A 17407-nucleotide genomic window follows, 5' to 3' on the forward strand; every position below is an offset into this window, starting at 1 on the left:
CATCAACGTTCTGAAAGCGGCAACAGATCCATGAAAAGCTTGAAGCAAGGACATAGTTATCTTGTGGCTTATTATTATAAAAGTTGAATTCAGTTTATACACAAAAGGGGTTTCAGATTAGCACGGTACCGAGATCTGAGGGTTGGCAAGAAGTACTATTAATACCCGATTATCTCAGTTCTCCATAAAGTAAAAGTCCAAAGCATCTGCCAGGATTTGTTGGGCCATGAAGTTAGCAATAGAAGGAAGTGGCAGTGGTTTCTGATAGCGCATAGAAGGGACCAGAAGAGTTCATCTGAAAAGCAGCTCATGATAGAGATGAGTAGATACAGGGAATGAGGTGCATTATCAATCTGTGCTTGTCTTAAGTCAACAGAACTGATATGAATGATTCCAACAGTCATGACATTGTTTGGGGAGCATGTGACCTTGAGGGCTAAATTTAAGATGAAAAGCAGGGTGCACGTCCAGAGAGCAGTATGTACCTAAATGTTAACATTAGAAAGTCCTCAGCAGCAAAGTCTCGTTCTGTTGTCACATTTGGTCATTTTCAACGTTCTCCAGTATATATTTTGTCTTATTTGGACATTAGCGTAGCTGAAAATGCGCCCTCTCATTTTCTCAGGTAGAGGAAACCTGAGTCTTGCGTACTCATTCTGTTGAAGTGTATTTACTCACGATAGAGTAGAGCCTGAGGAGGAATCAAATGTCTGTAGGTTATACACCCAAATACCAACCTGTAAGTTGACATGCCCTCCCAACTACACTAATTATCAAATAGTCAAGTAACAAAATTATAAGCTGAAGAAGACAAGAGCCCATGTGTCGGAGACAGGAAAGCAGAGGTCAGAAATGCTCCTGTGACTAATGCTAGTGTTGAAGGCCGTGAGGACAGCAGCGGTGCGTCAGCATCTTATGCAGAAAGGGCTGACCTCTGCTCTCTGCACTAAATGAGCACATCATCCAGGATGACTCAGAACCCAGGCTGCACAGATAAAATGTTGATCTGAAAATCAGCTCATGACGGAGATGAGTAGATACAGGGAATGACACCAGTTACCAATCTGTGCCTGTCTTAAGTCAACAGAACTGATATGATTGACTCCAACAGTCATGACGTTGTTTGCTCTCTTCCAGCAGGTACAAGCAAACCTGTGGGCCCAAGGCCATTTACCTACTACCCTACAGGTTAGGGTTAAAGAGCTTAATCTACTCCTGCATTATAAACCATACTATTACAAAGAAATCATCTAGGGACGTCACCTGAAGAGTCACCTCCTTCTTGGGGCAGATGCAGACTGGACTCTGAGAGAAGGGACTCAAGAATTGGGGCCAGATTCCAAATCTTCTAGGTTTTCCCTCTGTGTTTAGTGTTTTTGTGTTTTCCTTTAGGAGAGAAGCAGTCTAACAGTATTACATCATCTGTCCTTTAAAATTGGAAAACAAAGCTGGTGCTGCTTTCTAAATACAGTGAATGCTCATTCCGAGCAGAGAGGTAATGGAAGTCGGGGATAACATACAGGGACTGTCACAGGGTAAACCTAGGTCATTAGAGAAGACCCAAACGAGAGAGAGAGGGCCAGAAGACTAGCATTTTAGTACCCAAGAAAATGCCGCGTGCACTGGTCAGTGCTGTAGCTGCTTGAAACAGCAGTACCTGATAATTAGAAAGCCTTAAGCCTTCGTGAGTGCTGTTGTAATAGAACAGAATAAACTGCAGTACTAGAGAATTAAGGAAAGGAATTGTAAAATGAAGGAAATTCCCTATCTTAATGGAGCTTTGAAGTAGCCTTAATAATCGTATGTAAATCTAATTCTTAATGCAGACTCATACTAAGAGACACTTAGGGGCTTGCCATTTAACCAGTTCTTATTGAGTCTTTTTGCAAAAATGGATGTCTTCTTAATTCTGTGTGTGTGCTACTTAGTTTTAACTGTCGACTTGACACAGGGTAGGAGCACTGGAAAGGAGATGTTGCCAGAAAGTGACTATGGCTAAAGACTTGCCCAGAGTAACGTTGGGTTTATCAACACAGAGTATGACTCTAATTTGAAATAATTATAACTGGGGTGACTGAAAGTGACTCAGATGAAGGCGACATTGAGTAAGTTGTAAGGAAGAAGAAAATTGTAGCTGAAACTCAGAGGAATCGGACAAAGTCTGCGTCAGGAGAGCAAAATCAGCAGGGCTGAGCCGCAAATGGGCTGTGTGCGCCTCATGAAACAACAGCCGACAGCAGTGGGTAGTATGACCCAAAGAGTCACACAGTACAGTACAGACAGTAATTAGCCTCGGCACTTCAGAATGCTCCTGTCTTAAAAGGCAAAGGGAGAGAACGTTGCAGAAGTAAGAACATAAAGGAGACATGCTCAGATGTGATGCACGATCCTGAAGTGGACCCTAGAGTGCAGATGAGAGTCCTGAAAGGTAGAACTGAGATAGGGTGCAGGTAGAAAGTACACAGGATCAAGTGTGTCCTATCAATATAAATCATTACAAATGCAGAGTCTAAATATTTATAACTTAGTTTTTAGTCACAATTTAACGTGATGGCTCAATTGTGATTATACCTGCTTTTACCCAGAAACCCTGGAAATGCTTTTAGCTGTGCAGAACATTGATGCTGCTTATTAAAATAAGAAGTGTTGTTATTATAGTTATTAATCAGTGCTATTTTAGTGGAAGTCAACATACATTAAAAAGTGCCTTAGCTAGTGGTATGAAAAGGAGCAAATGTATAATAAATATTCAAATTATCAGCTAAAATAATGCTTGCTCTGACACAATGTTTTGTTACATCTGTTTTTCTCTGATGCATGTGAGAAACAGTAGAGTAAGGGAGCAAACTTGAGACTTAAGTCTTTCCCTTTCACTCGTGTGCCCATGGTGCCCCTGCTCAGCTCTTAACTTGTAAACTCTGAAAGAAAAGCAAGCTTTAAATTTTCATGCTAAACATTCAGTCTTTAGTATAGTGAGAACATTGCCATTTTCCATGACAACAGCCACAGATTCCTGAGTGCTTCTAATTTTAAAACACAACCCTACACTGGGTCATCTGCCAATTCAGTGTCTGTCTGTCTCTGTCTGTCTGTCTCTGTGTATGTGTGTGTGTGTGTGTGTGTGTGTGTGTGTGTGGTATGTGTGTGTGTGAGTGTGTGTGTGTGTCTGTGAGTGTGTGTGTGGTGTGTGTGTGTGAGTGTGTGTGTGTGTGTGTGTGTGTGTGTGTGTGTGTGTGTGTCAGAACAACTTTTGGTGCTGCCCTTCACTTTCCACCTTGTGTGAGAGTCGAGGCAGCGTCTCTCATTCACAGCTGCATGACTCATGCTAGTCAGGCTATGGGAGCTCAGGATTCTCATCAGCACAGTCTCCCCCAAAGAGAGCTGAAGCTATGGATGCTCGTTCCTGTGGCCTGCTAACACCGATTACAGGGCTCCAAACTCAGGTCTTCACACTGCACAGCATGCACTTTGCCCACTGAGCCATCTTTCCATCCTTAAGTTGACGTTGAAGGTTAAAGAAAAGTTAAATTGTTTTGCTGTCATTTTCCCAGATACCTTAAAGAGCCAGCGGTATGCTAGATGCTGGCGATTCAGGTGGGCAGCTGGACATTGGCAGATGGTGAACAAGGACCTCTCCCTTTGTTCAGTGGGGAATCATCTCGTGGGCATGAAGTACCAGCACAGAGCTCGTTTGCAAGCATTATTCTCTGAGTGTATGTAAATAACCCCTATATAGCAGGCATATAATGATAACAAATGCTGCTGTACGCTTGTGCATAGATTTTTAGGGTAGCTTCGATTTTAACAACAAACACTGTTTGTTTCCAAACACTAACATTTTCACCTTAATTTTAAAAACCTTGCATCAAAGGCAAACCATTAAAACATGGAAAACATGTAAACAATGTGGTTGGGAAAAAAATATTTTGGAAAAAAGTTTTGGTGGTGGTCCAAGTAATCCGGGTTAAGCCAGTTTCAAATGTCACTGAGTGGATTATTAGGCCTCTGGGGAAGAATGATTGGATTTCACTTGTGCTTGCTTCTGCCGGCTCAGCTGCTGTCCTCTAATCCCTCTTCTGGCCCTGAGATTCTAATTCAGTCAAGTCTTAACTCCCAAAGTGTCTTCCAGTGTTAAAATGAATAGAACTTCTGCTTCTCTGTCTACTCTGCCCGTTCACGGTGAGACTTCTGAGTGACATTTCCCAGATAGTTTTATACTTGCACATATGGCTCATGTGATACTTAGTCAGAGAAGATACTGTTCTGGTTTTTAAATAATTTTATATTAGTTGTGTTTTTTGTTACTGTGACAAAGGGGAGAAGGGTTTATTTGGGCTTAGGTTTAAGAAGAGATGCATTCCATCAAAGTGGAACGGTATGGTTGCTGGCCATTGTGTCTGGAGTCAGGAAACAGATAAAGGCCTTGCCCAGCTTGCTGGCTCCTGTTTCCTTCTTATTCAGTCTGGGACCAGCCTAGGGGATGATGACGCCCACATCCAATTAGCCCTCCTTCTGTCTCTGTGGAAACAAATCTCACACACACACATCCGGAGATGCTCTCCTGGGAGACTTCAAATCACAATTTTAAACAAGTTTTTCTAAGTTGCAGCCTATAGCTTTCTCCCTGTACAAGCATTCAACTTGCCTATTTTAAAAGGGAGTTCCCAGCAGTTGTCTTGTTGCTGAAATGGTCACATCTGAGTTTTGCGTAGCCTGTTGTGTTTCAACCCTATGTAGAGAAAAATAGTGCAGATGCACCACCTAGGCCTCCCTCCTACTGTGGGGCATCCACAAAGAGTGTTGAGTAGTTGTTGCCTCACAACCATATTGCAGCTCCTTTAATCATGAATTTCATTTTACTTAGCCAAAAAATAAGGAAACAGTAACTGTCACTTAGCCCAGGGTTTTCGATATACTTTAGCCTTTAGTCTGTGTGGTGATCCTGGGAAGAAAGGATGACAACCATCTTTTACACTATGCGGGTTCCATAGTTTACATAGCGAAGGGGCCAAGTGATAGACGCTTATAAGTCTCAGGCCATGGTGCCCAGCCTCTCATGCGCAGCACCAGTCTGCTGTTTGTCCTTCACTTTGAAGATGTACTCATGGGTATTGTCTTAGCATCCTTTGACTGTTGTCAGATCTTAATTTAAGAAAATGAGAAAATGTTCTGTTCAGTACTCTGAAGTGTAGTAAGGCCAGCCCTATCCTAAGTGTCATTTTATTTCATCATATTGAATATGGCGGCAGGTGAGTGTCCTATGGGTACTTTAGAACAGTAGCAAACTGGTTGATCACATTACTGTGCCTTTCTATGGAGTAATTCTGTAACTGAAGTGAGAGTAAACTGTGGTAGGAGCAGAGGATGAAATAACTTCCAGTCTAGGAGTCTCTGGTACACTAACTCACAGCACCTAAAAAACCATGGTCTTAGCCACAGGTAGGAGGGCAGAGACGCGTTTAGAGCCAGGGGTGGTGCAGGGCTGTAGTCTCAGCATCCGGGAGTCTGAGGTGGGGGGATCATGGGATCAGCCTGGACTACATGGGAAGGCCCTGCCTGAAAACCAAACAGACACAATTCCCACAGAAGTGGGATGTGGGAGGGAGCCCCGGCAGTTGGTGAAGGGTGCAGCGGAGCCTGGGGAGCCACTGTTAGCCCTGGGCTGGGGGTGCAGGAGGGTGCACCTCTACTGGGTATTTCCCTGCCAGAGATTGGTGCTGGCAGCTCAGAAGTACGCGCTGAAATGCAGTGGAAATGGTCAGAGTAAAGACTTAGGTTTTTTAAATATTTGTTTAAATATCTAGACCGGTCTTGCATTCTCGTAAAATATAACCTAATTTCTACTTTTTCAGAAAACTGCATGTCAGCCATAAAATTGAGAAAAGTAGTTTAGATTCCTTATATAATAATAAACTGGACAACAGAATTTCACTGCTTAATTTTGTTTCAAGAAAATAGTGGCACTTACCATTACTAAAGAAAGACAGTTTATAGAATAAACTAAAGGTATATTTTCTTAATCAGCAGCAAGATGTGTCTCCTAACTGCATATAGCTTGCTTGGCCCCTGCCCATTTCAGATGTAAGAATGCAGAAGTCATACTGTCTTTCTTAATAGATGGAAAAGAAGTTGCATTGTAAGTTGGTTTTGTTGTGGAGAATAAAGGCCCCCCGATGTGCGGAAGGTTGTTAAACCCTGTGAAGAGCAGCAAGCACAGTGCTTCCCAAAGTTGTGTCCTGCTGTGCTGCAGAGGCCTTTCTGAATAGCTTGAAATATTTCCTCAGACTTAAGACAAGCGCATCTGTGTCTTATAACTTCACGGGAATAATGGGTGTAAATGTGAGTGTAAGATCCACCTCAGCTATCCAGTAACCGTCCTCTTTCTCTTCAAGTAACATCTTATTTGAAGGAAAAATATAAATTGGTTTTGATTAAAGCTATAATGCTGTGTAAATTTTGCCAATTCTGTAAACAATGATAATGGTATTTCCTTAGAAGTAATAGCTACTTTTTCAGTAGAATGCTCTGAGGTGCTGGCGAGCTCATAAAATTGTCTCCAGGGTGAGCTGTCCTGAGAATCAGTTTCCTTACAAAGCGCCATTATCTATTAAACATATCTGATCACTCTTCCTGTTTTTCTTCATGGGAAAGCCTTGTTTTCTGTCTTGTTTATCTGTCTGGAACTCTATATTGTACTTATTTTTCCATTTCAAATAAGTTAGCCAATAAATAAAACTTTTATTTTTGGTATCAAAATTATAATATTGACGCTCATTTTACTACCTAGTGTGATAATTGTTGGTAGTTTAATGCTGGCTATGAGTAACAGCAGTCATGGGAAAAGACCCAGACCTATCTCTAACATTCACTGTCTATGTTTTTAGCTGATAGTTTTGGTTAACAGCCCTTTAGATTCAAAAAGAGTCATTGGTTCATGAAAGAAACAACTTTAACATAATCGTTCATGTGCTTTTTTCTAGATCAGTGTACTGTCACCCGAACATACGTATTCCTCCACAAGTTCTGGTTCTTCAGCGCCGCATACTACTTTGGTAACTGGGCCTTTCTGGTGGTAAGTGTATTGGCCAAGCATGACTTGGCTCTCCTTTATACAATTAAGTGTATAAGCTTGTGTGTGTCTCAGGATTCTTCCTCAGTCTTACCCCTGCACTGGCATTGAAAGGTTGTGAAAGGTGCCTTTGACATGTGTGTGAGTGAACCCCATGTGTGCAGGCGCACGTGGAGCCCAGAAGGGGATCAGGGCCCAGGAGCTGATGTTATGGGAGGTCGCTAGCTGCCCCAAGTGAGGCAAGTTCTAGTGACTGCGCCACGCCCTTCACTCCAGCTGCTGCGTGGGCACTGCATTGCTTAATGTCTAGATTTTGGTAACACTGCTTATTTGAATTTATAGGTGTTCTTGATCGGATTGATTGTATCCTGCTGTAAAGGGAAGAAGTCAGTCATAGAAGGAGTGGATGAAGATTCAGACTTAAGCGATGACGAACCGTCCGCCTACTCTGCATGAACAGCCTTCTGTCTGTCCTAGGGCTTAATGAAGTTGGTCGAATATCTGTTATGCATTTTCAAAGGCTTAAAGTAACATTAAAATGAACTGTCTAGCTTTCATCAAAAATGAGAGCATGGCCATTAAAAAGAACTATATTTTTTATGTTTCCTGAAGTAACATTATTGTATCATAGATTAACATTTAAAATTGCTATAATGCTGTGTAAATACAAAGTTTCCAGGTTTGTGAGGGAATGTCTGTGGAAATTTTCTTTATTGTATAATAGTGTTAAATTTATTAAAATCTTACAGAATGTACATTCCCTTTGTTGCTTTTTAAAAATGTAAGAAGTCACTTGTCTTGTGCCTTAGGGTTTCTGGAGTAATGTGAAACTTTTAAGTATCTTCCTGATTGACTAAACAATGCCGCGTATTGCTTGTGGATAAGCGGAACTCTCATGGCAGCTTGCTTTCAATTTTTTCCATAAAATTATGAGTCTGACTCAAGTAGAGTTAATGAAAATTATTAAGCTGCTTAAGACCATGGTCTTCTAAGATGTGGTCCAGGTTTTATTGTTCAAATCTTAATCCACAGAGTGTTGCTGTCTCTACAGGAATATACCAGGAATATACCCGTCCATGTAGATATGATTTGTTTTATACAAGACTTTGAAACTTGGATTATCGTGAGTGGAAATATCAAGAATAATGAATACTGAAGGATGAGTTTATGGAGCGTTGTAAGTTATATGACGTCATACTCAGCTGCTTTTCATTGAAAGTATTTGGAAACCTGTAAAAGAAAATGAAAGTTGTGTGACTTCTGACTGTGTTCTGGGCGATGAAAATAAAGTCTTAATATGCTAATGTCTAGGAGTCATTCAAAAGTATTTACCGGCATGCTTGCAGTAAAATATCTGTATGCTTCTGGAGAACACCTAAGAGTTAACCCCTGTCTGCAGCTGAATCTGCTGCCCCAGCTGCTGTACTAATTGGTCCTCTGCCTCACCTATAAGCTTCTAGAGCCTTCTTGTTGACTTGGCTTCTGTTCCCACATGTACATGACTCACCCGGATCCCAGTCCCTTCTGCTCCTAGTTTCTGTCTTTGGCCTCCATCTGTTACTCTTCCCCTCACCCTGTACTCTTGCTTGTCTGTAAGCTCCGTTACTGCTTCAATTGCAACAGGTTGAATTGAACCCCATCATTGGCTCACTAAGCCTCTCTCTGTTGTCCGTTTGTTTATAGCAAAGGGCCTTGTCTGTCAGTATTAGGCTCCCTGATTGTGCCAACTAAAAATCAAGGCAGTCTTATATATAAAGGCCCATCATGAAGTTGTGTTGTTTTTTTCTGCCCAGCCTTCCTTTACTCTGTCACCCTTCTCTCTTAGTGCCACTTACCATGTTAGAATGTATCCTTCCAAAAATCATATGTTGAAGTCCCCGCTCCACTTCCTTAGAATATGATTAGAGGCCATTAAGAAAGGTAATCTAGGTAAAATTAGGCAGTTGAGTGGATCCCTCTTAGAGACATCTGGGCTGTGCAGGCAGTGTGGGAAAGAAGCCATGGAAGGACACACAAAAAGGCCATCTATAAGCCAAAGAAAGACCTCAAGAAGCTGGCCCTGCCAGCACCTTGCCCATCAACATCTGGCTTCCATAGCTGTCAGATAATACTTTCTCGCTTTACAATCCATTGAGTCTGTGGTGTTTGTCATTCAGCCAAGGCGCACTAACACACCCTGGCTCCTAAACTTCCTCACTGGCTGTTCTGCCAAGCCCTGACTCCTCTCAGCCTTTTCTTGACATTTAAAACAGAAATGGAATTAATTCATTGCTTCACTGTGAAAGGCTTTCACTTATTTTAAAATGAAACCTGTAAGCTCCTGCACGGTATTTAAGGCCGGTCCGCTGTTTTTATTTGCTTGCAGAGCTCTTGGCCATTTCCTTTGCATTTACATGAGTGATTCCTCATAGCCACACTCAGAATGGTTTCTTCTTCTTGCAGTGCCCAGGCTGCCTTTCCTTTGTCTCCTAAAGAAATTCCCTTGGGGGGTTGGGGATTTGGCTCAGTGGTAGAGCGCTTGCCTAGCAAGTGCAAGGCCCTGGGTTCAGTCCCCAGCTCTGGAAAAAAAAAAAAAAAGAAAGAAAAAGGAAATTCCCTTGGGCTTGGTATTTGTTGCTCCTCTAAGGCCTGCCCAAGGAGGGAAGATGCTGGCTCTTGGCTGTTCGTGAGGACCTTGCAGGGCAGCGTGTGGTGACTAACTGCCTCCATGTGCACCTCCACATTGCAAAGCCTTTCTGACATTGTTCTTGGGACCCAGAATAACTCCATAGATGTAGAGAGTACTGATAGGTGAATTTGCTAATTTGAAGCTGTAAACATTTGTACGCTGATTAAGCCTATGTAAACTATACTTTTATTAAAATATCAGAAGGCATGTACATCTTTTGAGGGTTTTCTTTTTTTTTTTTTCTGCCTAATAAGTCTAGAAACATCCTAATTATTCTACATACTTACCATAGGATTTTTTTTTTTTTGTTAGTCCAACTTCTTAGCTTACCACGGTACTCGTTTTATTGTTTAAACAGGAAAATTTAAGTATCTATTTTGCTCCTCTCGTTTCCTACGAGTTTAGAGGCCTACTTTATTCAAATGCTATTTTGTCCCTCTCTGGGTGTGATGGAATGCATTGGACTTTCTATTTTCATAAAGCTGACTTCTGAGTGTCACGACTTTCACTAACGAACAGCTTTTCTCCTTTGAAGTCTTCACGGAAGTGCCTAAATTAGAGACCATCCAGAGCATTGACTTTCCAAAAGACTGAGGGCCCTCATGTCCCGTGCAGACTTCAAAGTGACTCATTTATGTAGCGATGTAGCAGGGGAAGGAGAAACCTGGAACCAACTTCTAGTTAGCACAGAGCTGCTGTAGCAAAAGAAGTTAAAACAGAAATCTTACTGCATAAAGAGACCCAGTTAGGAGCTCCAGGGAGAAAAAATAGTGTAGCAATGTTTTCATGAGCCTACAAGGTGGATCAGCAGGTAGACTGCACACAGACCTTCCCACCTGAGTACCATCCCAGGCTTCCAAGGTGACCTAGACAGAACAGGCTCCCGAGACTTGTCCCCTGACCTGCACTCCCACACATGTAGCTTAAACAAATGGTGTTTTCTAGTATACTACCAAGGCCTTATGACAGTTACATATCTAGAGTAATGCACACTCGGTGTTGCCATAGCACTGAAAGTATGTATAGGTCTTGGTCACTTTGTCATTGTTCTGTTGCCGTGACAAAGCAACGACCCTAATAGTAAAACCCTATTAAAAGGAGGACTTACTTTGGTTCCCAATTGCAAATGTTTTAGTCCGTGTTCTGCTGGCCCCACAACCCTTTGGCAAGACCAAACTGCATGGTGGGGATCAGACTTGTGCTCCGGTAGCAGTGAGGGCGTAGGGCTGGGGTTCCAGTGTTCTGTTCATCGCACACTACAAGAACAGAACTCCCTCTGCTAGGTCTCATCTGCGGATTTCACCATCACTTAACAGGGCCACGGGCTAGCAGCAACCAGAACTTCAGAGGATACTTAAGATCCGAGCCATACATAACAAGCAAGTAAAATGATAGTTGGTAAAAATGAAAGAAAGAGAAGGAAAGGGAAGACCTTAGAGGAAACGATGTTAACATCTTCCTATTACAGGGTATGCTGGTTAAATTTGGTTTTTTGTTTTTTTTGGTTTTTTCTTTTGTTTGTTTGTTTGTTTTTGTCAACTTGACAGCTGGGAAGAGGGAACCTCAACTGAGAAAACTGCCTCCATCAGATTGGCCAGTAAACAAGTCTGTAGGACACTGTCTTGATTAATGATCAATGTGGAAGGGCCTGGCCCCACACTGTGAGTGATGCTACCCCTGGGCAAGGGGTCCTGAGTTGTGTAAGAAAACAAGCTGAGTCCATGCAGGCGAGTAAATAGCACTCCTTCATAGTTCTGCTTCAGCTCCTACCCCTAGGTCCCTGTTTCATTTCATGCCCAACAGTGATGGACTGTTGCAAGGAATTGTAAGTGAAATACACCATTTTCCCTAAGACACTTTTGATCATGGTGTTTATTTCAACTATGGAAACCAAACTAGAAGAGAGTACACAATATCGCTGTGACAGACCTGATCTTGTTTTTTTTCTGAAAGTTGTAGAAGTGTTTAGAACCTTAGGCTGGGAGTGGGGGTGTCTCTAATTCTTTCACTTGTTTTTGGGACTCCTTTTCTTCTACTGGGTTGCCTTGCTCAGCCTTGATATAAAGGTTTGTGCTTAATCTTATTGTACATTGTCATGCCATGTCTGGATATTCTTCAGAGACCTACTCTTGTTTTGAAAGAAAATGAAGGAGCAGTGGATCTGAGAGAGAGGGGAGGTCGGGTTGGGAGGAGTGGAGGGAGTGGAAACTTGGTCGGGATGTACTCTGTGAGAGACCAATAGAAAAAGAGAAATGCTAATAACATGCAGAAATGGTTAAGGAAATTGAATGGTAAATTAACCCACATTAAAAATAAAAATCGATTAAGTATGACCTTATAGATTAAGTGTAAAACTTAATAATTGCTTTGTGCCAAATCCTCTTTTCTGTTCTAAAATGTTTAGTGCACAAAATAATAATTATAAATGAATAATTTGCTACACAACATGTAATGATGGGTGTAACCAACCTAATGGAAGTGGGTTTTGTGAAGCCGTGAAGGACAGAATACAAAGTTTATCAGACAATAGCTTATACTCCATGACATGATTGGAGTTGATTTCCATCGTTCTGCCCTTTGCATTGCCTTTCTCCTCAGTTTGATTGTCCTTTTCTTCTAATGTGAAGGTAAATGTCAATGAGCTCTGATTAACAAATTCCTCTTACGTTTTCCTGTATCTATATTGCATACTCACACATATAATAAATATTCAGGGTGTTTTTCAAATGATACTGTCCTGAGTATTTAAGCATCTCTGGCAAATGCGTCAGTATTTACTGAATGAGAGAATACTTGAAAAATCAAGTAAATGAACTCAAATCAACACAGGTAATAATAAGGCCCGAGGACTTGTAAGGATTCCCACAAGTTCCATGCCGCCACTGCCCCAGCATATGTGGCAGGACAGATTATAGGTTGAAGATTTTGTTGCTGGACTAGTGTTTCAGTCCCAACACTGAAAGTTGCTTGGTTACAAAAGATGGCTGGTTCAGGCTCCATATCCTTCGTTACTAGGAGCCTTCAGTAGGGTCCCTGATAGAATCCTGGGAGTTTCTACTGTACTATGTTTCCACATCATCCCCCAGATGCCTTTTAATTCCAGTTGCTGCTCTCCTTACCTCCCGCCATCCTCCCCACACCGGACCCCTCCTGTTCCCATTCCCATCTGTCTCCAGTCCACTATGTATTTATTTATTTATTTATTTAAGTACACTGTCACTCTCTTCAGACACACCAGAAGAAAGCATCAGATCTCATTATAGATGGTTGTGGCCCACCATGTGGTTGCTGGGATTTGAACTCAGGACCTCTGGAAGAGCAATCAGTGGTCTTAAACCACTGAGCCATCTCTCCAGCCCTGATTGTAGCCTTATTGTCTATGGCCAAACCACCCTGAACATGCCCAATATGGTCTAATCATCTTTTCATTCTAAAAGCAGGAGATGAGCCCCTGTATAGAAGCTGTCTGCCCCATACTTGAAGAAAAGTAACATCCGTCTCACCCCATACCCCTTAAAAGTACACTCTGTACAAAGTTTTCCACTGACCCTTATCTTCCTAGCTACTTCTCCACCATCACTTACCGAGGCCATCTTCTAGAGACTAGTTTTCTTCTAGAGACTAGTTTTCTTCTAGAGACTAGTTTTCTAATATCTAGTTCCATTTTCATGGCTCAATAGTCTTTGTCCAGCATGGGAACATTCAAGTATATTTACTCTTTGAGTCTTCGTTTTTATATGGGTTCTGTGTTGTGCAAAACTTAAGTGGGCATGTATGATTTTCTCTTATTAATCTTCTCTTCTGTGGCTGAGCCCCAGCTGGAAATCTAAAGTAGATAGAGAAAAGATCCCGTTCTCTCCCTGAGGCGTATTAGAATTGTGAAAGTAAATGTAAGCAGTCGAGCATCTGACGATGATACAGCAATGGCAGCAGATGGGGGGGGAGGAGGAGGGAGAAAGGACGATCTTAAGGTGGAGGTGAGGCAGACTGTCTCAAACAAGCAAACGGCTTTCATCTTAGCAGCTCAGTAGGTGACACTTAAAATATATAAACTTAGGAACAATGCTTTAAAGTTTGTAACATATATTAAAGATAAAAGTCATGCTATTTATGGGGAAATTTCATTAGAAGATAAATTGTCCATTGCAATTATATGTAAATCAGTCTTGGAATTTCCAGACAGCCAGGACTAAAGGATGATAGATGAGGTTTTTACACTTAAGAGATAGCAGTGCTCAGTTCCCTGCAAATACTTTCCTATCTCTGTTCTTCCTAGTGGCATTGAAAATACAATAGGAATCCTTACATAAACATTGACTAATGAGCAAATGATGACTAAAGCTTGAACAGAAAAGTATATGTGAGGATGCAGAATATTGGCTCTTTGAGGAAAGTCTGGGTGCTGTCAAGAGTTCTCAACACATATTGGGTTTATGACACTTCCTCTATTTTACTCCGTAAACATTTGTGGCCCTGCATACTCCATATGATGGTGACCACAGAAATTTCTAGGAACCAAGATGACGGTCCCAATCCTTTCAGAACCTGGTCTGGGAATGCATAGTGTTTTGCAGTCAATGGGCTCACTGATAATATACTAAAATTCTCTGTGCCCCGTATCTTGAATTCATATAGAAAAGTCCCTTCATCAAAGTTGAATTACAATAAAAATTATTACAGTATCAGAAATGCTTATGTCTTTGAAACTCAACCTATCATTTTCTGATGCCATAATCAAGTTTTTGATGAGTGTGGGATTAAAGATATGTGAGATATGCAGTTGGGAGGATCGTTTTAGCCTTGACTAAATTACCTCTACATTATTCAAAGTTTTCTAGAGGAAAAGAATGTATTGCGATTTGTGTAGACGAGGATAGATCACCCAACACTGACCATGCATGGTGAAGGGGTAGAACATGGTAGCTGCTTAGCGTGAGAGACTTCAAGCTTCAACATAAGGAAAACCAGTGGTTGTGGTCTGAGGCTGAAAACCTGGAAGGTCCCTGAGTGGCACTGATATGATGATGTCATGTATGTGTATGTAATCAGGAGAGTGAAGCACGCCCATGCTGCATGACTTTCATTTTCCTTCCACTTTTGTTCTGTCCTTAGACTCAGCCTATTTTATGGTGCTCCAACATTCCAATGTTAGGTGTGGGGCTTTTCTCTTGCTGTCCCTATATGGTAGTACTCTCTGGCAGTGCCTTCATAGACACCTAAAAGTATGCTTTAGTTATTTAGTCCCCCATATATCTTGTGAGCTAGTTAACAGTCAAGGATCAGCTATCACATTCTCTCTTCTTCAGGAATATCTACTTTCAAGATGAACAAATTTCTCATTTACTAAACTTAGCTGTGCTGCCATGAGCCAATGAGCAGTGACTAGTTAAGTAAATCCCAGACTATGTATTTTCAATATTTTATACATAGAGATTAAGCTACACTGTTTTTAGGGAATTTCCTCTCCTCACACACATTTTTATTGAGAAACATCTTATTCCACTCGTTGGGAAGTTATCGTGAGGCACCTCTACAACCACTTATAATTTTCAATGATGATTGGACAAGGAATATGAAACGTAATAAAGCCAATAAATAAGTATTAAGCTGTAGTGTATGGATAGCATTTTAGTAGAGGCCCAAGCTAAGATGACTTGATTTATGTTTTCCACATGGTTCACTATGCATTTATTTCTGCCCCAGGTCAATACTAAAGCTACTGAACAGGAATGGGGTCAAGGTTGAGTGCTACAACACATATGAATGAAGCAGTAGCACCTGTTGTCCACAAATGACATATATTTCTGCTAGTAGATAATCAGGTGACCAGGTTACCACTTGGAGAGATTAGGAGACATGGAGAACACATTCCTTCCCACATTCAGCACAAGGGCCTTACCCAACCATGTAGCTCAGAAGTACAGTGCACGCTTAGCATGCACAAAGCCAAGGGTGATCCATGGAACTGGACTAATTTTATGTCTAAATATTTTTTTATTGAAACCAAAGTTCATTTGATGACTATGCGACTTACATCTATAATATACTATTTTGGGCTGTGTCATATGGTTTATGCTAATGTTTGATGGCAAGAACAATGTGATCTGAATGTGTCTGTGAGAGTGCTTTCAGAAAGATTTAGAGCAGGCAAGATCCATCCTGCACGTGAGTGGTACTGTGGGGTCTACTACAGGTGGACTTGGGATAGTTAATCTTCATTGCGAATGAAATGGAACATTGAATCACTGTGGAAACATGCCTCTGGGTGTCTCTGTGGTTGCAATTAGAATGGTTTGACAGAGTGGAAAAGACCTGCTTTGAATGTGAATGGCACCATGCCATGCACCGGGATCCCAAGCTCAAATGAAAGGAGAAAGAGAACTGACCACCAGCCTTCATTTTTCTCTGTAACCCAACTAGAGCTGCAGTGTGATTAGCTGACTCAAAGCCCCACCAACATGCTTTCCCTGCTATGATGGACTGTGTCCTCAAACCGTAAACCAAAATGTAGCCTCATTTCTTTATATTGCATTGTGTTTGTGGGGATATTGTTGCAGATATGAGAAAAGTAGCAAGTGTAATTAATCTTGATAGCATTTTCACAATAGTCACCTAAAACTATTTAAAACCTCATGTGTGTGTGTGTGTGTGTGTATTTATACAACCTTCCCTAATAAGAGTAATTTATGAGAAATATAAGTATGTCTCTCATGTATACAAGAGCTCATCAGTATAATCAAGCCTGAAAGCCTTTGTTAATGGATTTCCCAGTGCATTTGCTCAAACTTATGTTTGGATGTCTAGTGTGTCTCCAAAACAGTTATACACTAGAGACACAGAAACAAAATAGTGTCTTCTTTCAAGGTGTCAGGATTCGAGAGACCACACTTAAAGCTAGACAGTTTGGCATCACAGATGTCATCAACGGGATATTATGTCATCTGATGACTTCTGGAACTTAGAGAAGAGCTAAGACTTGAGATAACAAATGCCAACCCACTTCTAAACAATCACCTGTCCTAGTGGAAGGAAAGAGGTATCTTTTGCAGAGTCTGTAAGAGAGGCAAAGACAATGATGGAGCTGTGTGCATGGGAAGTGGGAGAATCTGCTTAAGAGAGATGGGTAACACAGACCAGAAGGGCTTGTCCAAGTGGTACTAACATATGGTCCCCTTCAACCTCAAATTAGACCTGAGGAGAAAATGGAGACCAGAAATTGGTAAACACGAATCTTCAGCTCAAGTGTGTTAAGAACCAAAGTAACAATACAAAGTCTTTCTCATGCCAAAATTCAGAAAGTAATGTCTGTCTATGCCCAGGCTGCACCAATCCTCTTGAGTACACGTGGGTTTAGTAGTTTGCTAAGTTAGTTACTCTGCTAGGGAAGCAGAGAAAAGGATTTTACATTTACAGTGGGAAAGCAGAACTGCTCTGTACTTGTTATTTGAGAATGTCCTTTTATTCTAGGCGTTAATATTCTTCCTGGAAAGGGCAAAGAGAAGTTAGGATTTTTATGTTTGGTAGGCTACACAGGATCTTTTTTTTGTCACTTATTCTGTTTTCATTTCTGTTCTTTTACAACCCTTTTCAAAAATAAAAAAAATCTAATTTGATTTGTTATGCTTATTATATAATATACCAAACTATACTTTTCCATTAATTGCATTGCT

At 41.2% G+C, this 17407-nt stretch overlaps 1 protein-coding gene across 1 annotated transcript in view; it reads left to right on the top strand.

Annotated features, from left to right (window-relative positions):
• Nucleotides 1–8373, top strand: part of Lmbrd1 (LMBR1 domain containing 1) — a 76311-nt gene extending 67938 nt beyond the window's left edge. Inside the window, 2 exon segments of the mRNA NM_139189.2 lie at nucleotides 6981–7072; nucleotides 7412–8373. Of these exon segments, the coding sequence (NP_631928.2) occupies nucleotides 6981–7072; nucleotides 7412–7525 (206 nt within the window). The 3' untranslated portion in view covers nucleotides 7526–8373.
• Nucleotides 8374–17407: the final 9034 nt, after the last annotated feature.

Source organism: Rattus norvegicus, chromosome 9 (genome assembly GCF_021556685.1).
Source record: "Rattus norvegicus strain SHRSP/BbbUtx chromosome 9, alternate assembly SHRSP_T2T, whole genome shotgun sequence".
Taxonomy (NCBI): domain Eukaryota; kingdom Metazoa; phylum Chordata; class Mammalia; order Rodentia; family Muridae; genus Rattus; species Rattus norvegicus.